Source organism: Giraffa tippelskirchi, chromosome 1 (assembly GCF_054371585.1).
Source record: "Giraffa tippelskirchi isolate mGirTip1 chromosome 1, T2T-mGirTip1v1.2.pri, whole genome shotgun sequence".
Taxonomy (NCBI): Eukaryota; Metazoa; Chordata; class Mammalia; order Artiodactyla; family Giraffidae; genus Giraffa; species Giraffa tippelskirchi.
Window position 1 is genome coordinate 94159637 of NC_137275.1, and position 22784 is coordinate 94182420.

The window sequence follows — 22784 nt, forward strand, 5'->3', positions numbered from 1 at the left end:
TGTCTTTTCATTTCTCCCCTCCCCCATGCCTCCTGCTGCTATTGCTTCTTTTTTTTAATCACTGAGTATTCTGTTAGCTTCTGTTTGGGCTACAGTACAAAAGGAGAGCAATAAGGAAAACTGCTGTTGAGTGGCTTTTGAACTTTCAAGCCTATTTTTCTTGGAGGAGAAACAGCAATTGAAAAGGAACCTTTTCTGTTTGATGTCTCTACCTGCATTATTTATATAAACTTTCCTGGTAAATAGAGTGAGGAAGAAATGCAAGCCAAACCTCAGCGCTAGTCAGCCATCTGGGGAGATCACCTTTAGCAGGAAACAGTGAAATCACTGATTTCAGCACCGGCTAGGGTTTCGTCAGCTTCCCGGTCATGTGCAAACCAGAGTAATTCCACAATCAAAATCTGGTTTACTTTTTCAGCTAGAGTTATGCAAAAGCTTTTTCAAAAAAAAAAATCTAAGTGCTCAGAAATTACAGGAATGATCTCTTATGCATACCGCATGAATAAAACCACTAAGTCCTCAGTGGTTCCCGGTATTTGCGGGGGTAGTAGAGCTTAGTGGTAAAGAGCTTCAATTTTGGAGTCTGCCGGCCTGAGTTCAGATCCCAGTTCTGCTGCTTGTGAACTGTGTGTCTCATTGTCCTCAGTGTAAAATAAAGATAATTACCCCTTCCTCCCAGGACTGTTGTCAGGATTGTGTTAAAGCATTTGTTTTCAATTCTGGTTGCACATTAGAACCACCAGTGAGGTTGACACCTGGTCAGTGTGAGTCAGAATCTCCTCTGGTGATGGAATCTGGGCATTTTTTTTATTACCTTCCCTTGGTACTTCTAACCGGCATAATGGGCAGTCTGGGCTCAGGACCGCTCATCTATTACATATCTGAGCAACTGAACAACAACAACAATTTTATAGATATGACTTAGTTTCTTCTATAATAATTAAATTTCTTTTACACATGGAAAAATGCCAGGTTGAAAAACCTGATTATAGTTTTATAACATTACAATTTGTATTCAAAATAATTTCAACACACATAGCTTGTATTTTTGTGCTCAGAAGAAATATTTATTAAAAATACAAAACCATATCAAACTGGTTTGAGTGAGTGCCCTTGTGGAACTGTAGCTCCAGCATTTGTCTTTCTGGGACATCAACTGATAAAAAGTTTCACTGAATGCAAAGTAAGTCTGCTTGTTAGGTTTCTTACCAGTGGTCACTTAAACAGTAGCAAAAACAAGCCACTATGTATTTAAATTTCTTATGTATTCTTTCCTATGTTTGGAACCAATTTTTTTTAAGATTTGTAAAATTGTTGAGGGCATATAAAGAAATGATAAATTAGTTCTTTAAACGAATTTACATTTTGGGGCTTGTTGTGGGCTGACCCTTTTATTTGACATTCAATTTAGAAATTGGAAGGTGAGAAATATTTGCTTATTTGAGTAGAGCAAGTGCTTCCCATTAAAGGTAAATGGATCCGTAATTTGGCTTTAAATTCAAAATCTTACTTTATCATCTACAAATTTGCCTTCATGAGAATCTAGTGACATATTTCCTTGTATAGTATAAATGGCTGGGGTTTTTTGTTTTATCTTCCGTAACCTCCAAACTCCCTTCCACTTTAAAAAAGTTAAAATGTGGACATATGCTCCCAATACTTTTGTTTATCACTTACATTAGTTATATACATTAATATTATGAATATTATGAAACATGTAACATTTCTAACATTTTCTTTCTACACAATAATGAACCATCTTATAGTCTCTAAGTGGTGCACATCCTACTTGGGAGAGACTGTTTCAGAGAAGTGGTAAAATGATGGAATAAACGTTATATCCTTCTTTATTAGCTCAGCTCCTTTCACTTAGGCATGAAGAGAAAAACAAAAGGACTGCTAATTATTTTTCAAGTAAAAGGGGGTTATTTATAGTGAATACCTTTTCTCGTAGTGTGTAATTGTAGCAATTAAAATTGATCTCCCCAGTTGGCTACCTTAGTGCCCCAGGATCCCTCTTGCATACAGTAGGGTTGCACTGAAATTCTGCTGTAAGAGTCAGAAGAACAGACTATATCCCTAAGAATGGACTGGCATTTCATAAATTCCAAAGCTCTATGGCCTGCTGGGTCATAGTATCTTAGAATTTTTAAATAAAAACAGTCTCATTTCCATCCCATCTCCCCTCCTCTGTCTTGGAGAATTGCTGGGCAGGGATGGTAATGTGGAAGGAAAGGTTCTATGTCCACTTGGTCCTCCCACTGAATCATTGATGCCTCTGTGGCTTGCTTCCCTCATGTCCCTTTCCCACTCCAGCACCTTACACCCACGTCACCCTGTTTCATTTCTTAAAAGAGCTTTGGGTTGTGAGGGTACAGACTTTAACTGAAGGCTAAGGGCAAAACAAAAATAAACTCATGGTCACATCCTGACCCAGCACATCAAACAACTAGAACAAAATGTTTTTCATTCTTGTACTTAAAACTCAAGTACTTGTTGTGGAAAAGACTTAGTTATCAGTCTTCTCTCTTCAGTGTGACCCTCCTGCCATGTTAGCCACCCCTCTTTCACTCTCAGTGACCTTGATCTACGTCTGTTTCTCTTATCTTGGCCTCCTTCATCTATTTCAGATGACTTACATCCTTATGTAGAACATTGTAGATATCTTCTTCTCCCAATTCTATTTTTTTAAAAAAAATCATATTCTAGGGCCTCTCTTTATAAATAATCATTTTAAAACCTTAAATTACTAAATAGTACACTGACGTGTTGTAGTAAAAACAAAACGTGTTTTTCAGAAGTTCTGGCCACAGATTAAACCAGTCTTTACAATTTTCTTTCCACGATGGGAGAAGGTTGAGTTTGAGACAGAAGAGATCTTGGAGGCAGGGCCCAGGTGTTGGGAACACCACCTGAAGAGGAGACCTTTCCTGAACTCTGGGGCTAGGAAGGGGCTGCGGAGTTCCAGGGCTGGGGGAGCCCTTTCTCTGGCCTGGTGGACACAGGTCAGAAATGAGGCAGGCATTGCCATGGAGGAGACCTTCAGAAGTCTGGTCTTAGCCAGCCATTTTAAGGTGGGTTGTTCTTATTTTCTGTTAAACCAGTGTAGTGCATGCGTGATCAGTCGTGTCTGACTCTTTGTGACTCTATGGACTGTAGCCCCCCAGACCCCTCTATCCGTGGGACTTTCCAGGGAAGAATACTAGAGTGGGTTGTCACTTCCTCCTCTAGGGGATGTTCCTGACCCAGGGGTTGAAGCTGAGTCTCCTGCATTGCAGGCAGATTCTTTACCCCTGAGCCCTCAGGGAAGCCCCTTTCTATCAGTCACTAGTTTTTAAAGAAGATTTTATTAAAAGATTGATCTCACTTATACAGAGGAAAACAAGAAAAAGGCTAGCCGCACATTTCAGATGAAATGGTAGAATGAGTGCAGGTAGGAGGGACTGTCCTGCACAGGCACTGTGGCCTCACAGGGGTGTGGCCGGAGTGGGAGGAGAACAGAGGAGAGTGCCGATGGGTGAAGCTGAGAGGCAGAGTAGTTCCTAGTCAGTGGTCTACTATTAGGAGAATCAAACAGTTTGGATTACAAAGCAATTACTATGTCTCCTCTCTTATTTTTATCATTGACTTGTAGGTTCTATTGTACTGAGTTATTTAGATTAACTTTACATATTGTCTCTTAATCCAGACAGTTAAAAAATCAAACATTATGCCTCAGATGAAAGGAAACAAAAATTCCTTAACTGGAAAATAAGTCTTCTAAAATCAGTTCAGCATTCTTAATATTTCAGTCACTTTGATTATAGTGGAGAAAAATTGGAGAAGACACTAGTAACTTTCCAATATATGTAAAATGCCTAATCTATTTCAGCAGTTATTTTAATGAAGCAGTTTTGTTTGTTCTGAACAAAAAAAGACTCAATAACTAGCCTGAATAGATAGAGAACTTTTTCAGAATGTCCAGGCTAGTTTTAAACAATGTACTTTTCTTCAAGGAATTCCTCAGTATTTTGCAAGACACTCTCAAATTCCAGAGAACAGCTTAGTGTTAAGTTTTAGTAATAACTCCAAATTTGAGCAATCCTAGAGCTAGGGAACAAAATGTGAGCTACATTATGTTATAGTTTCTAATGTTAAAATTAACTTTAAGAAAGAACCAGGAACAAAAATAACAGCAACAACAAAACCTTGACCATCAGAGCATAATTGTCCCCATTGTCTATTTACTTCTTGCCTACAGGTCAGTATTTGCATCCAGAATGCTAATACTACTCACCATGAAGGCATTGTTACCTGGATATTAGGTGAACCAGGAGTGAAGGTTTATTTTGTAGAGATTCTTTTTTAACAGTAATGTTAATAAATATTGGCTTTGTAAACCATCACTCCAGGCATGTCCCCAGCTGTCCCAGTTGTTGGGATCCACGACAAGGAGATGACTGAGATCTGGGCCTGGAAGGATAAGTGATGTTTTTGTCAGGTGTAGAAAAAGAAAAAATTACTTTAAATAGAAGGGACCTTTATATTTCTTGAAAGGTCTTGCTGTATCAGAAAATATTTTATTTTATTTTATATGGCCAGTGTTAGTAACCTCTGCGGGCAGTTGTAGACTAAAACATACAAATATGTTTTTCTTTAGGAGATCTTTTTCCTTAACATCATCATTCAAAACTTTCCTTTGATGCTGGAAATTAGTTAATGTGTAGAAATTTCAGTCTTTTTAGCTAAATACAAGGCAGGAATGTCTGTCCTCATCATCTCTTGACCTAAGTCTGGAGTTTGAATTGGTGTATGCACCTGTCTTCACTTATGACTTTGATTTTGGAATTCTCCCAAGGCTAGCCATGCTAATGTCACTCAGTGTCTGGATTTTCCAGGATATTAGTACCCTGGAGTTTGTGTGAGTGTGACAGTGATTCATGGTGTGCACTGATTTATTTGCAAAGCCCCATCCAATGTAGAATAGATGAAGGCTTTCAGAGAAACACATTACCTGTTTCCTCACTTCAGAGTTGCCTATCAGAGTGCTGCAGACCAGCTTTGTGTGTAGTAAGTAGATCTCATTCATGAGGTGGTTCTTTTTGTGGCTGCTTGGTAGCTAGGATACAGACAGCCCTAACAACATCAGAGCAGCTGTCTTATTCTTTAGCACCTGGTTTGTCAGTTGAGAAATAGTATTTTATTTCATTCATTTCAATGCTTTTCTGGTTAAAATTTCAGAAGCTTGAAGAAGAATCTTTCTTCTTATATAAGCTATCCTTGAATAAACAGGTCAAAGATGGAAGATTCTTGAAACTCAACACTGTCATAATATATGGCTGCTGACACCAATCCTCTGCATTTTGGGTCCTTCCCTAATGAGGTTTCAAAATATGTCCAGAGATAGAACCTACTAGGGATGTTTTGGTGTTTCTTTCCTTCCCTTTGAAGCTTACAATTATTCTGTTTACTATAGGAACTTAATTTTTTCTTGGTTTGCAAGGAAATTACAAAGGTTACTATCATTAATGGTAATTTACCCAGTGTGTGGAAATGTATATCTTTTAAGAGTCAACCAATGTTGTTGAGAATTTTAAAAACACTAAGTGGATTAAAAGTCATTAGTTTTGGAAAACACATTTGAAAAAAATTCTGAAACTTTTATATTTCTTGGCTATTCTAATGAATCATGGCAAAAATTTCATGTAAGAGGGGGAAAAAAATAAGGTATATGAAGAAAACTTTCCATTGTGAGCCTCAGTGCATTTACAAAGCACCCAACAAGGTTCATGAAAGGATAATAGGAGATTGTTTTTTAACATCAAGGTGTTATCTTCTGCAACAGAAAGCTAAACAGAAGCACCTTCTGCATGGATATTCCTCTTTAATGCAGATTATGTTGACACATGTGAAATGACCAGGTTTTTTGCTACTAAAGAGACAGAATAAAGTGCCATTTTCAAACAGAGGATATATTTTAGACAGAGTGAATTTTGGTTGGTGCTTCACACAAATGGATTGATTTTCGTCCCTGGAAAAACTGGAGCTGTTTCAGACAGGAGGTGGTGGTTCCCATGTCCCACTCGCTTATCGCTTTGCATTGTGTGAAGTGCTTCCATTTCCAAGATGAAGGAACCTATGCACAGAGAGGTTAAGTAATGAACTGCAAGTCATACGGCTATTATAACTAATAGCAGAGCCAGTAAAGAGTCGGCCTGGGTATTCTGTCTCCAGTGTCAGTGATCTTAGCCACATTTGTATCACCTCTCTATTTCAGCAATGAAATGTACAAAGAACTGAGATACCTTTTCATAAGCCAGTAAAAGAAACAAGCATCAGAGAAGAAATTTTTTCAGCAGTCAATGACTTCTTGACTTCTTTATATTAACAGATATATTTTGGAAAAAATAGTTCACCTATACCCAGAGGCAGTAGAGCCACTGCATTTACTGGAGCATCAACAAAAATTCTTGGGTGAGATAACAGTGGGCCCTACAGTACAGTTTCCACAGTTTTAGGGAAACAGGGCAGCAAAAACACTGAAACTGGAAATGCACAAAGTGCAGTGGGATGTCACTGATGTCATTACTCCTATAAAAGCAAGACTAAACTAGATTCTTTATATACTTTGTATTGAATAGGGAGTAACCATGAAAATGTTAATATTTGCCCTACATGCTTTCTGCAGACTATCTGGAAGTAAAGCACTTATGACAACAATCAAATATTACATATTTTTCTTTTTAAAAAGAGACAAGTATTTAAATTTTTTTTTTTTTACCTTTTCTGTGATGTTGATGTCACAGGTGTGCTACTCAAAAAATAACTAAAACAATAGAAATTTATCCCTCCAAGTTAAAGGTGACATTCTAATTGGTGAGAAAGTGGTTTGCTGATGGTAGGAAATTTATGATGTAGAAAGTGGTTTGAAAACTGATGTTGGAAATGGGTATTTTTGTCATGTGATTTGGTTGTTGAATCAATGTCAATATGTCATTTATTAAAGACACTCATGTCTGCATTCTTAAAATTATTCCTGTATGCAGAATTTTCCAAACTGTTTTAAAAAACTTCTAAATAAAGAATTTTTGTCCCTCAATTCCACTTGCTTAAAATATAAAATGCAACACCTGGTTAGTTTATATTTACTGATTAGAATTACAGGAAGGCAGAAATTTGCTAGTCTAATTCAATAAAATTTGTGAATAGCTGATAGATATAATTAAAAAGGCCTATTTTATGATTTTGTAAATACAGCCAGTGAAGCATTTTCTTGTATTTGATATAGATATAATTGTGAAATACCTTTTTTGTCTATTACAGTTATCAAAGACTAAATAGCAAAACACAATGAACTTTAAACCAAAATTTTGAATTCCTATATCATATTTACCCTGGAGGAGGGCATGGCAACTCACTCCAGTATTCTTGCCTGGAGAACCCCAATGGACAGAGGAGCCTGGCAGGCTACAGTTCATGGGGTCACAAAGAGTCAGACACAACTGAGTGACTAAGTACATATCATATTTAATTTTTTCAGTAGGTACAAATGAATCAGAAAGTGATGCATACTCTCAATTTATAACATGCATAAGGACTTTTGGGGCTGTGCAACATCCCCAATTGGAAATGTCCAGCAGAAAATAGAAAATATAAGGGCAAAACTCAGAAAACAGGTCAAGATAGTGACTTCTGAGTCATGCTGTGTGTGTTTGTGTGTAACATCTGAAAAAACTTCCGATGCTTTAATGTTAAGGGAATGCATTTTAGTCTGGTAGCATTAATCTTTAAATAAAATTGAGCATAGTTTATGCTGATGAGCTGCTTACTTAAGATGAACAATTACCTATAGCATAGGAACCTTCTAACAGTGTTTACTGTTCTTCAAAAGGGCATTATTTTTTAAAATATTTATTTATTTATTTGGCCTTGCCAGGTCTTAGTTGCGGCACATGGGATCTTCAGTCTTTGCTGGAGCATATAGGATCTTTAGTTGCAGCATGTGGGATCTACTTCTCTGACCAGAGACTGAACCTGGACCCCCTGCATTGCAAGCAGAGTCTTAACCAGTGGACCAGCAGGGAAGTCCCCCAAACTGCATTATCATTAGTTTTTTAAAAAGTTATACTGAGCTGCGCTATTAGCAGAGTGATAGACACATAAATTAATGGAACAGACTAGAAAGTCCAGAGATAGACTTACATAAAAATAGTCATTTGATCTTTGACAAAGATGCCAAAGCAATTCAACAGAAAAAGGATAGTCTTTTCAGCATGATTTTGAATCTATTAGACATCCACAAGCAAAATAATTAACCTCAACCTAAACTGCGCACCTTATACAAAGGTTAACTCAAAATGGATCATAGCTCTAAACTTAAGATGTAAAAGCTTAGAAGAAAACAAATCTTTATGTCCTGGAGTTAAGAGTTCTTAGAAATGATACACCAAAAGCATAGTATACAAAGGAAAAATTTTGTCAAATTGTGTCTCATCAAAATTAAAACTTCTGCTCTACAAAAGGCAATGTCAAGAGGATGAAAATGCATGTCATGTCATGTGCTGGAAGAAAGCATTTGCAAAGCATGTGTCTGACAGAGCGGGGTTCCCAAGTGGCTTAGTGGTAAAGAATCTGCCTGCCAGTGCAGGAGACACAAGAGACTCAGGTTTGATTCCTTAGTCAGGAAGATCCTCTGGAGTAGTAAGTGGCAACCAACTCCAGTATTCTTGCATGGAAAATTCCATGGACAGAGGAACCTGGTGGGTTGGACATGACTGAGTGACTGAGCACACACACACATTTGACAAAGGACTTGTATTAAAGTCCTTTGAATTATTAAAAAAAAACCTTTCAAATGCAATAGTAATAAATAATCTAATTAAAAATGAGCAAAAGATTTAAACAGATATATTCACCAAAAGTATATAAGGATGGTAAATAAGTCCATGAAAAGATATTCACCATTGTTAGTTGTTTCAGGATGAATAGGGACCCCAAATATATCTATGTCTTAATTCCTGGAACTTGTGACTGTGACCTTACACAGCAACTGGGAGTTCACAAATGTGATTTTGAGATAGGGCAATTATTCTGGACTTTTAGGTGGATCCCAAATGTACTCACCAGCATCCTTATGAGAGGGAGGCCAGAATGTCAGAGGAGGAGGAAGATGATCGAAGCAGAGAGACATTTGAAGATCATACGCCGATGGCTTTGAAGATGGAGAAAGGGGCCATGAAAGCAGCGATTATATTATATGTGGGTTGCAATATATTATAGAATTAAGTATAAAAATATCCAGGTGATATAATTATAGAATCCATTGAAAGGACCCACTTTCTAATTAGTTCCTAGAACATGGGTGGATGCAGAGAACCCAGCCTTTTGGTGAGATGCCTAGAACATGTGACCCAAAGTGGGTGTCTGCACAGATATGAACTACAAGATGCTAAACAATGAATTCCTGATGAATTCAGTTCAGGATAAGTGTGATATTTGAAAGTTAAACTCTGTGACCAGAAAGACATGCCTTTAAATCTCCAGTTGTTACTTATTGGACATGTGACTTGTGGCAAGTTAATGGCTCTAAACTTCAGTTTCTTCTGTAAAATGAAGATGCCAAGAGCACCTACTTCCTAACATTACCCAATGAAACCAAATAATGCATTTAATGTGCTACCCTCGAGGCAACACTCAAGAGGTCGGCTGTTACTATTATGGTGATAGTCACCACCCACCCTCTTGGAGAATCAAAGTGTATGATAGCACAGGAAAGACTGAGCAACTCTGTTGAACAAGTTTAATTTTGTAGAACTTGCTAGCCTCAGTTACTATCTTGAGGACCTGGCAATGGATCCTCTTTAGCTGATAATGAGAAAGTAGTTGAGGGTCAGAAAGGGGCTATTTTTCACTTCAGGTGATTTTTACCACCATTTTACCACCATTCAGGGTCTAGAGTGGCAATCTTCACATTTTTCAGAGCTTTTCTTATAGAATTAAGATTTTGTAACTGAGCAGGACCCAATGGGACCCTCCTGCAACAGACCCCTCCCTCTTACCCTGTGCTTCAGCTCCTCTCTGAAGTACATACATAACAGATTTGATGTACTTTTCCTGAGTTGTTTTAAGTAGTAACCCCCCCACCAAATGGAAGTATTTAACTATTTGATGACCATGAACACGTAGCCCTCCCTACACACACCTATTGGTGCCTAAGGATTGATATTGATAACCCCTGGGGCACTGCCCTGTGAGCTGATCTCCCAGTCTGGGATGCCCTCCCCGCCCTGCCTCACCTTCCATTATAAATACTTTGCAGAAAGCCATGGGGAGTACAGGGTTTTTGAGCACTAGCTGTTCCAGGCTTTGTATGGCTTCCTACAATAAACACTGTGCTGTCTTTCACTACAACCTGGTATCAGCAGATGGGCCTTACTGCACACAGGCGAGCAGATCCAAGTTTGGTTTGGTAACAATTTAAGTTCACATCTCTCTTCTCACCTTTCTAGATGTGTTATTATTTTCTAAAAAATCTTATTGAAGTATAGCTGATTTTCAGTGTTGTGTTAATTTCTGCTGTACAACAGTGATTCAGTTATACATATATATTTATACTCTCTTCCATTATGGTTTATCACAGGATATTGAATATAATTCCCCATGCTATACAGTAAGACCTTGTTGTTTATCCATCCTATATATAATAGTTTGCATCAGCTAATCCTAAACTCCCAATCCTTCCCCCCCCGCATCCCCCCATTCCCCGTCTTGGCAACTACAAGTCTGTTCTCTGGGTCTGTGAGTCTGTTTCTGTTTCGTAGTTATGTTCATTTGTATTGTATTTTGGATTTCATATATAAGTGATACCATATGGTATTTCTTTTTCTTTCCTACTTACTTTGCTTAATATGATAATCTCTAGGCCCAACCATGTTGCTGCAAGCGGCATTAGTTCATTCTTTTTATGGCTGAGTATATTCCATTGTATATGTGTATCACATCTTCTTTATTCATTCATCTGTTAATGGACATTCCATGTCTTGGCTATTGTGAATAGTGCTGCTATGAATATATGGGGACATGAATCTTTTTGAATTATGGCTTTCTCTGCATATATGCCCAGGAGTGGGATTGCAGGATCATATGATAATTTTATTTTTAGTTTTCTGAGGGTCCTCCATACTCTTTTGCCATAGTGGCAGCACCAATTTACATTCCCACTAACAGTGTAGGAGGGTTCCTTTTTTTCTATACTCTCTCCAGTATTTGTTATTTGTAGACTTTTTAATGATGGCCATTCTGACTGGTATGAAGTGATATCTTTTTCTTTTCTACTGACTTTGCTTTTCTCTAATAATTAGCAATGATGAGCATCTTTTCTTATGCCTGTTGGCTATCTGTATTTCTTCTTTGGAGAAATGTCTATTCAGGTCTTCTGCCCATTTTCCGATTGGGTTGTCTGGGTATTTTTTGTTATTGAGTTGTATGAGCTGTTTTTATTCAATGTGTTACTTCTGAGTCATCCGGTTGGTTTCTCTCTCACCTGTCCTGAGTTTTGACTCTAATGAATAAGTTGAGAAGAAAGCTGTGATTTCCCAAAAAGTAAATGTATATCCTTTTAAGTCCTGTAATTGAAAAAAGATGAGGATAGACTTTTAGAGTGAAATAAAACTTTTGCACTTCATAAAACATAGATAATACTCAAGTCAGCTCCTTGCTGGGGAGAAACAAATCACTCCTATTGGGAGCTTAGGTAGGAGCAAGTGAGGAGGCATCAGGCTCTTTTATACCAGGCCCATCAGTTTAAATCTACATTCTTTTCTCAGGGTGTCATTGAATCCTGAAGGTGCAGAGCTCTATTTTCTCTTTTGTCCTGTGTGCCTTCTTCAGTCTGTCTCCAGATTTAGAGCAGGAAACCTGTGGTGTTGAGGGCAGGTGACCGTGTGGGCCTCAGAAGACTAGGTGTCTTGCTAATATGCTTGCCAGTATCCTTGATGTGTTCACTTGGTCCCATGAGCTTTTGCCGCCAAGGCCCAAAGTAGACAGTTGGTTCCTCTTCTCATTTACCTGGGTGGGGCCACTCTCCCAGACTCAGAGCAGATGAAGAGGTGCTGGTTGTGAAATATTGCCGCCCACCCACCCCCAAACTTTTCAATCAAAACCCCGCTTTTTGTGATTAACCTCTGTGCTATGGAAGCCCCAGATCTTCAATGTGCTCCAAACATCCTGGACTCCTTTCTAATTCCTGAAGATCCCCTACTAATCCCCAGGTTGAGAAGTCAGAGTTTCCATTTGATTTGCTGGGACCTGTTTGCTGTCTTTGGGTATTGCTTAGAAGTGATTTTCTGTGCCCTTTCTTCTCACTGAACTGCACCCAAAATAAACACTGTAGGCTTTGACATGGGAAAATTTACTTGTTCAAACATGCACACCCTGCTGACACATCTACAGTTTGTACCACACACTGGTGTTACGAGTCCTTGACAGGTCTTAAAAACCACTAACATATTTATCATTTCCAGCATAGTACAGACTAATACTATTTCACCAGGAATAATCTTTTCACTTTCTTTTAAATCATATTATAATTCATTTTTACAATACTCAGCCTAGGCTCTGGTTTACACAAAACGATGCTGACAGTATAGGAATGGCATTTGGAGGGGAGACAAATTAAAATCAGTTACTTGAGTAAAATGAATATTGTGATGTCTTGACTCATGACAACCCAGAGTGAGGCAGGAGAGAGTGCTGGATTGGGAAGATAGTACCTGAGTTCTAAATCTAACTCTGCCACCAACTCTTGATGGGACTTTGGGAAGCATTGTCGAGTTCCTCATCTGAACTAGATCTATGATTTCCAAATTCAGTAGGATAAATGAATCACCTGGATTATCTATTCAAAAAACAGATTCCTAGTCCTCAGCCCAACCTTACTGAATTGGAATCTCCAGGGAAGTGATCTGCCAAAGACACACACACAACATCCTGTGTGATTCTTTTGAATAATTTTGGGAAACACTGAAGTAGATAATGTCTGGGTCTTCTAGTTCTGAAAGCTGGGATAAAACCCTGGATGCTAGAATTCACCCATGAATGAGAAAAATCTTAAGATAATATTTGTTATATTTAGTATTTTTATAAATATTTTTGAAAAGCTATTGAAGTTAATGCTATGATTTGTGTTTTATGGATTTCAGTGTTTTTCAGATTTCTTTTTTTCTCTTTGATTCACTGAATATAGTATATGGCCTATATAGCCCATGTTGTTATATTAAGGGTAGATGAAATCAGGATGTGAAAGTTCATTATTATTAGTAGTAGTAAAATAACTACCATAGGATAGATTCTGCTTTAATTAGTTTGGTAGGTCTGCTAGTTTCTTTGACTTTGTTCCTATTGGTGAAAATATTAAAACAGAATGGAGTCACCCTGGCAGGGCAGTAAGAATATGTTAGAATTATTTCCTAATCCTCCACTCATCTTTGTGGTTACCTGGTATTGTTATCTAAAGGCAGAGTGGCAGAAGCCTCCCCACCCTCAATCAGGAAAGATCAAGAAAACCAACCTTTTCTAAACCTGGCTGCAGGGATTGAAATTGTCCACTGTCTTGGAGCATCACAGGCAAGCTCTGTGTGGAATCAGCTAGAATTTCTGCTGAAATTTCCAGAGAAAGGTATCAGATTCCCAAGCAGGTATTGAGTACTTAGGAGTCAGAATGGGTAGATGCTCATCACTAGAACAGAAGAGAATCTCAGGTATGGGGTTAGTATACAGGGCAAGGCCTTGTAGAAATCAAGATGTCCAGTGAGGTCCACTACTCAGATTTGGCAAATAAAAATATAGGCCACTCAGTTACTTGAGTTTTGAATTTCAGGTAAAGTGAAAGTGAAGTCACTCAGTCATGTCTGACTCTTTGCGATCCCATAGAGGTCCTCTGTCCATGGGATTTTCTCCATGGGATTTGCCAGGCAAGGGTACTGGAGTGGGTTGCCATTTTTAAGCAGGGAACAATTATTAAAGGTAAAGGATGTCCCGTGCAATGTATATGCAATTTGAATTTAATTGGGAATCCTAAATTTTATGTGGCAATGTTAACAGGAACAAACTATTTCAGAGCTTTCATGGACGGCATTTCAGTTTTTCCTGCTTCTATCCAAGACCTCTAGATTTCACCATATTCTTCTCTGTCAGTAACCTGGAGGCTCTATTCATAAGGTAAGACTAGAGGAGGAAGAGATCCATTTCCCAAACAGTAGTATCTGTAATTTTATTTCTGACTTACATAATTAGATTTGATACTTGTTCAGACCCTCTGTATAATAGAATACAGTAGGTGGTTTCTTTTTGAATGTATAATAAAGCTAGGAAGTGTCTTTCTCTTCAAACAGTTGTTTTTCTTTTCATAATTTGGCAACGTTCATTTCTTACAATCAATTTGTGGAGATGATTTACAAAATTAATTGTGAACATCTATAGGAATTCCTTATTCTCTAAACAATGGTATTTATTTAAAATATAAAATAGGACTTAAAAATTAATTCTGCTTGTGTTATTTGTCATGGGGAAGTATTTTGTCTAAATTAGACAAAAAAGCATTGAAAGTATACTGTTTGGTTTCTTCCCATGCAAATCCTGTGCCCGTCTTAATTTTCTCCCATGGAAATAGTATCTTTAGGATTGACTTGGAAGGAACGAATTATGAGCAATTGGTGGCAGATGTTGGTGTATCAGTGATCATGGATTTTCACTACAATGAAGAAAGAATCTATTGGGTTGATCTAGAAAGACAACTCTTGCAAAGAGTTCATTTGAATGGGACAAGGCAAGAGGTAAAGTACCATTTCCTGTGTCATTTGAGGGATTTTTGAACAGGCTGTCAAAAATGATAAAGCAAAATTTGTAACATTCAGATAAATGAAAATTATTACAATGCAGATATGCATCCAGCATATGTAGGTATTTAATCTGCATCTATACTATCACATTATTGAACAAGCCCATGCATGTGGCATTGATATTCAGAAGTCCCCAAAGCAGAAAGTGAGGATGTCAATGTAATTTTGGAAAGATGTAAGTTTAATAAGCCAGATCACCATTTTATGGTTAAGACAGATTATTTACATCATTATTTTCTATTCTAGTGGTTCTCAGCTGGTGGCAATTTTGCCTCCAGGGAACCTTTGACAATGTCTAGAAACATTTTGGTTGTCACATCTAGAATGGGGAGAAGAGAGAATGTGTTAGAGGCCAGAGGCACTGCCAACCATCCTACAATATATAGGACAGTCCCCCAAACAGAATTATCAGGCCCTAAACATCAGTTGTGTTGAGGCTGAGAAGCCCTGTTTTGTCTGTTTAAAATATGTCATGGATTTTTGCACCTGAAATATAGAAAGAAATTTTTTTTCTTCTCAAGGTGTTTGCATGCTGGAAAAAAATAATAAAGCAGGTGATAGATAGCAAAATATTTTGGTTCAAGCACATACAAAAGAGCTTTAATCTTTCTTCTTAATTAGTAAAACCCTTAAATGAGTCCCAATAGGAATGTTTTCTCCTGGGAAGTGAATTATAGAGAGCAGGTGGCTTCATCTTTCCTATTTATCCCCAATACAAAGTACCCACTGTTTGCTTTTGTGTTTTTGTTTAATTTTTGTTTTTAAGCAAGATTTTCACCCTCCTAAAGCCTTCAATTAGGTGCTAATTTGTTTTATCACATCTCTAATACTTGCTAATCTCACTTTTAACAAAAATGGCTACTCATTATTCTCCAGCCATCTGTAGACTAGTTTCAAAATCTTGAGTTTAAGAATCTGAAGGGTTTACTGTCAGAGAACTGGAAAAAAGCATTAGACAGTTGGGAATTTGTGGCAAATCATTAGCAACAGATTGGCCTGAAGCTTAAAATCCACTAGTATTAGTCCCTCCTTTGGGTTAAAACATTGTTTATAGAAGACAAACATTAAAAAGCAAACTGTTTACCTGCGTGAATTAATATATTAGCAATTGATTAAATGGATTGGCTAGATTACTTTGTATGAGATGTAGGAATAGCACAGATTCTGGAGACTGATTTCTGCCCAACTCTGTGTTCAGTGACTTCATGTTGGTAGCTGAAAACCAGAGATTGTGGGACTATTACATCATGGAAATTTGCTGTGGTGCAAACCAGGGCTTCCTCCTGTCTCTCACCTTCCACCCTGTTAGAGGACTGGTTTACTTGCACAGCCTGAAATTAGAAGAGGCTTGGTTAAGTTGTTTTTATCATGAGAAAGCATAAAGAAAAGCCCTGCTATGAGGATCCTGGGGTCATAGCCGGAAGGGTGAGGACTTGTAGAAAGAGTAGGACCTGGTGGAGAAGGTGCTAGAAGAAAAGGGGGGGCCCTAATGCGAAATCTACTTCATGACCCTATGCACAAACTCCAAGGCAGTCTTGCTAGAACTTAGCAAAGCTTGAAATTGGATTCAGGTGAAAATCTGGGAAATTCCACTGGCAAATGGAATTGAATAAACTAACTGTAAGGTAAAATTGAAATTCTGCCATTACTGTAGTTAAAATTATTCACACATTATGACTGACTGTCTAATTTACATAAATAGAGAATAAATTTTCATTTCAAAACTGTGATATAAATTCTATGCCCAGAAATATTCACATGAGAGAATGAATATTGCTGCATCTGAACAATGGCATGGTATCTACAAATAGTTTATCATTTAAATAATTTTGGGAAAGTACAAAAATGACAATTACTTAAAACAATAAACTTTGTTACATAAAAATAAACAATTTTGTTGTGAATGAAGAAATACTAATAACAATTTAAAATTTTGGCTTTACAGAAAGTATGCGATATAGATAAAAACGTTTCAGGAATGGCAATAAATTGGATCAATGAAGAACTTATTTGGTCAGATCAACAGGAAGGAGTCATTACAGTAACTGATATGAAAGGAAACAATTCCCGGGTTCTCTTAAGTGCCTTAAAATATCCCGCAAATATAGCAGATGATCCAGTAGCAAGGTAAATTCTGTTAGCTTTGGACATTGAAATATATTTCAAAATCTGATGAAAAGTCAAGGAATCATAACATTTTGACTCAGAGGGACCTCCTGATTGAGACAAAGACCACCTTTTATGGTGCACAAAGCCCATCTTCAATAGGGCATTTGCCTGGATTTGAACCGAAGCAGGCTTCCTCTACCAATAGCATCTTGACTACCAAGGTTTCCCACTAGAGAAGCAAAATTCTCCTTCTAACTTGAAATCACATGGAATTGCAGTAACAGGGCAATAAATATTTGTTGAATTGAATTTTCAGTCAATTAGTCAAGCTCGTCCTGTGCAGACATCTGGGGACTACTGAAATACTGAGTCAACCATTTCAGTGACTTCACATTCACTGAAGTGTCTCTGTGATACGTTTGCCCTGAGGTTTGTGTTTTGGTCTTCAGAGGTGGCTGGCAGCCTGCACAGAGCAGATCTTGGTGGTATGGAAGTGAAGCTTCTGTTAGAGACATCAGAGAAAATAGCAGCTGTATCATTGGATGTGCTTGATAAACGGCTCTTTTGGATTCAGTGCTATAGAGAAGGAGGTGATCCTCATATTTGTTCCTGTGATTATGACGGAGGTTCTGTCCTTTTTAGCAAGTATCTCCTGCGGTAAGTTTTGCTTTTCGTGTAAAATAAAACACTTGCCATTTGGAGTTTGTGGATAAATGAATTTTACTTTTGTCAGCTAAACTGGTGTAGTGGTTTAGCACAGATTTGGGGGTCCAAAAGACTTGAGTTTGAGTCCCAGATATACTATTTATTAGGTGAGTGACTTAGATAGGTTACATGACTTCTCTCATCCTGCTTCCTTTAATGCGTGTGTTGGAGGATGGAGGCAACAGAAAGTGCCCACTGAATTGAAAAAGTATCTTGAGATTGAAAAAGAAGGGAGGCTGCTCCATACAATCAGTGGATCAGTATATTTTGGGGTAACTTACAGGGTGGGATCAAGTGGACAATGATCTGAAAGCATTTGTAGCTGCACTCCATACTGTGAAGGGGCCATTGAGACAAGTTGATGATTAACCTAGGGTCTAGGAGTACATACTTGGAAACAGGAAGTGCATTCCTAAGTCAAGAGTCATGAATGAGTAACTTAGTCTTGTGGGTGCTGGAAATACAACAGTGAAGGTCCTCTTCAGTTTTTGGTGACTAACAGAGCATAGAGGCTACTCGATCCTAATGATTATTAAATCATATCTGTTGATTACAAGATGCACTGGAGAAGGAAATGGCAACCCACTCCAATATTCTTGCCTGGGAAATCCCATTGACAGAGGAGCCTGACAGGCTACAGCCCATGGGGTTACAAAGAATTGGACATGACTTAAACAACAACAATTAATTGCAAAGCCCTTGACAACAGAAGTTATTTGCTGCACAGTACAGTCCTGAGTAGAGTAGGGTCAGTGAAAAGACAGGAGAAACTATACAGGCCTGATATGGTATCAATTATGCTGACAGCCATATAGTGGGGATAATCTGTTGTTGCCCAGTTGCTAAGTCACATCCAACTCTTTGTGACCCCATGGACTGTAGTATGCCAGGCTCCTCTGTTCCCACTGTCTCCTAGAGTTTGCTCAAATTCATGTTCATTGAGTTGGTGATGCTATCTAACCATCTCATCCTCTACTGCCCCTTACTCTTTTTGTCTGTACTCTTTCAAAGCATCAGGGTCTTTTCCAATGAGTCAGCTCTTCACATTAGGTTGCCAAAATACTGGAGTTTCAGCATCAGTCCTTCCAGTGAATATTCAGTGTTGATTTCCTTTAGGACTGACTGGTTTAATCTCCTTGCAGTCCAAGGGACTCTCAAGAGTCTTCTCCAGCACCACAGTTTGAAAAGCATCAATTCTTCAGCACTCAGCCTTCTTTATGGTCCAACTCTTATATTCGTACATGACTCCTGGGGAAACCATGGCTTTGACTATACAGACATTTGTGGGCCAAGTAATATCTTTGCTTTTTAATATGCTGCCTAAATTTGTCATAGCTTTCCTTCCAAGGAGCAATCGACTTTTAATTTCATGGCTGCAGTCACCATCTGCAGTGATTTTGGAGCCCAATAAAATAAAGTCTGTCACTGCCTCCACTTTTTCCCCTTCTATTTGCCACAAAGTGATGATACCAGAAGCCATGATCTTAGTTCTTTGAATGCTGAGTTTCAAGCCAACTTTTTCACTCTCATCCTTCACCCTCATTAAGAGGTTCTTTAGTTCCTCTTCACTTTCTGCCTTTAGAATAGTATCTGTGTATCTGAGGTTGTTGATATTTCTCCGAGCAATCTTGATTCTAGCTTGTGATTCATCCAGCCTGGCATTTCACATGATGTACTCTGCATATAAGTTAAATAGGCAGACTGACAATATACAGCCTTGATGTACTCCTTTCCCAATATTGAACCAATCAATTGTTCTATGTCTGGTTCTAACTGTTGCTTCTTGACCCACATACAAGTTTCACAGGAAACAGGTAAGGTGGTCTGGCACTCCCATCTCTTTAAGAATTTTCCAGTTTGTCGTGATTCATTCAGTCAAAGGCTTTACCATAGTCAATGAAGCAGAAGTTTTTCAGTGGGAGTAATAGTAGCACCTATTTCTTGAGATTTTTGTGAAGATTAAGTAAAAAAATAAATAAAAATAATAGAGCCTTTGGCTTATAATTTTCACAAGCTGGTTAGTTTTTTAAAAAGTTTTTATGTCTTGTGCTTTGTAAAACATCTATGTTTCACTTGATTTGCTATCTTGCCAGCAACTAATCTAGCTCCCTTTAGCGAGAGCAGAAATTAGGCATGTGAAAGTGATGAAACCAGCAATCCACTCTTATCCTTTGTCTATTTTCTTCTGTATTTTATTTTCACCACAATTACATGCTGAGTAGCAAAAAAAAAAAAAAAAATGAGATAATGGATCTGAAGCTAAAAATATATCCTATTAATTCAGATTATGGCTACATAAATACAAATTTAAACCTAATGTTTGTTTCTAACCCTAAATGAGAAAAGATTAAAAATGTAGGTGATTAAAATTAAGACCATAAATTGAAATGAAACTTTAATAAGTCCAGGAAGAAATATTCTGCCATTCTTTATGCTTTTCTCCTGTTGTTTTAGGTGCAATCCGCTTGCAGCATCCCTCTTTGGTGATCGTATCTTCTATTCAACATGGAAAAAGAAGACAATTTGGATAGCTAACAAGCACACAGGGAAAGATATGATTAAAATCACCCTCAACTCATCATTTGTGCCACCCAGTGGAATTAAAGTGGTTCATCCACTCGAACAGCCCAAAGCAGAGGGTGATGCTTGGGCACCTGGTGAGTCATCTTTGACCTCAAACAGGGTCAGGCACATAGTCCCCACTTACCCACTGACTCAAGACAGACATTTAGGAGTCATCCCTGATTTCTGCCACTACCTCACCCCAGTTTTCAGCCTACTGCCAAATCCTTTCCATTCTACATTCTAATACATCTCAAATGTCCACTTCTCTCTTCCACTGCCACCATCATAATCCAAACAGCCAGCATGTCTTGTCTGGCCTGTTGGAGCAGCCACTTAATCTTTTCATTTTCTCCTCTTGCTTATAAATGGTAAATCTGATGGGTTAATTCCTCTACTTAAATTCCTTCAGAAGCTTTCCTTTGCAGTTAGATTGTAATTTGACATTTAAGTAGGCCTATCAATATTTGACCAACTTGATTTAGCATTCTTTCCTCCTCCCCTCATTGGACTCTAACACAAAGCTTCCTGTAGTTGCTCAGACGTGCCAAGCAAGGGGGCACAGAGGATGTACATATTCAGGCTCAGCTCACCTTTGCCTCTCAAGGCCCATGTTTATCTGCTTCTGAGCATTTCTACTTGGATTTCTTGCAAGTGCTTCAGGCACAGAAGGAATAACCGACTCACTCCCTTTCCCTTCCCTTCTGCCCAGCTCTTCTCCCTCCAGTGTCTGGCTGAAGACCCCCAGGTATAGGCATTGGTGAGTGACATTTTACCTCCGTATCCCCAGGCATAGATCCATCCCTGTGAGATCACTCTCCAACTCCTAGCAATTCCACCACCTACCGTCTTGTGCTCTTCTCGGCAGCTCTCCATCCCTGGGGTCCACTTCATTAGTATCCCTGACTCCCCTCTGCCATGCTGCAGGGAGCATCACCCTTCAAAAAGGAGAACTCAATCTTGTTATTCCTGGGTTAAAACACTCTCAATTGCCAATAATAAAACCCATTCTTTTTTATTGAACTGGTTCACAGGGACCCTGTTTCTCAGTTTCCTCTTTTACTATTCATTATAGTCAGGGCTGCAGCCATCCTCAAAGTTTTCATTTTCTCTTACCCTAGGAGGCACGCTTGCTCTCTCCTCCAGTCTTTCAGCATGATTGGGAACATGGTTTCTCTCTCTCTCTTTTGTTTTTTGGCTGCACCGCTTGCAGAATCTCAGTTCGTTGACTAGGGATTGAACCCAGGCTGAGACAGTGAAAGCCATGAATCCTAATTACCATTCCCTGGTGGTTCAGACGGTAAAGATTCTGCCTGCAATGCAGGAGACCTAGGTTCAATTCCTGGGTCAGGAAGAACTCCTGGAGTAGGAAATGGCAACCCATTCCAGTGTTCTTGCCTGGGAAATCCCATGGAGAGAGAGCGCCTGGCAGGCTATAGTCCATGGGGTCACAAAGAGTTGGACATGACTGAGCAACGAATAATTTCTTTCACTTTCTTTCAGGCTACCAGGGAACTCCCTGGGAACACTCTCTAATTCACAGCAGTGACTTACTCTTCATCCTCTAAGAAATATTAATAGCTCCAATATCTCTTCTTTCGGGAACCTCTTCCCTGACCAACTCACTGGAGCCTCAGTAGCTCTTTTTAGAAAATAGCAGATTTCCCATCACAGAGCATTTATCATGGTTTGCCGTAATTGTCTGACTTCCTCAGCTTCCTTAGTCCCGTGAGGATAGAGAATACAACTCTCCATTGTATTTCCAGTGCCTAGAGGACAGTTAATAAACTGTAGTAGGAAAAAAAAAAAGAATTAAAAAAACACCCTTTGACACCTTCTCCCCTAAATAATACCACAAGGAACAAGTCCTAAAGATATTTAATATCTGAGTACATACTGCCTTCCTTACATGTTTTAAGCCCTACCCTCACCCTTGGCCAGATAGTTTTTAGGGGGCTGCTCCCTTTTGTATATTATGAACGAATCCCAGTGTTTTAAATCAATTTTCCCTGCCACAGATCTTTGCAGCTCAGCTCTGTGCTGTGCTTTAGTCACTCAGTCATGTCTGACTCTTTGCGACCTCATGGACTGTATAGCCTACCAGGCTCCTCTGTCCATGGGATTCTCCAGGCAAGAATACTGGAGTGGTTTGCCATGCCCTCCTCCAGGGGGTCTTCCCTGGAGGGTTCGAACCCAGGTCTCCCTCGTTGCACTAAGATTCTTTACTGTCTGAGCCACTAGGGAAACTCTAGTGAGAGTCTTTTTCAATCTTTTAGTCTCTTTTGTGCTTCAGAGACTTTTTATTTTTAATGCCTTAGTTAATTGGTCTAGGTTTCAGGGAAAAGATCTGGGCTAGGAATAATAGATTTGGGGATCACATAGGCTGTTGAATAGGAGATAAAATAGAAAAATGGCACAGGTTGTAGTGCTCTTAGAAATAATAGTAATAGTCATGACTATAGGATGGGTGCAGAATGATCTGCTCTGGGCTATGTTATCTCATTTACTCTTAACCACCCTACAAATCATGTG

The 22784-nt window shown here is 38.6% G+C and overlaps 1 protein-coding gene across 1 annotated transcript in view; it reads left to right on the forward strand.

The window, feature by feature from the left end:
- The window catches only part of EGF (epidermal growth factor), a 95644-nt gene that overhangs the window by 2747 nt on the left and 70113 nt on the right, over positions 1-22784 (forward strand). Inside the window, 4 exon segments of the mRNA XM_081516912.1 lie at positions 14612-14810; positions 16822-17003; positions 17415-17642; positions 20145-20347. Coding sequence (XP_081373038.1) covers positions 14612-14810; positions 16822-17003; positions 17415-17642; positions 20145-20347 — 812 coding nt within the window.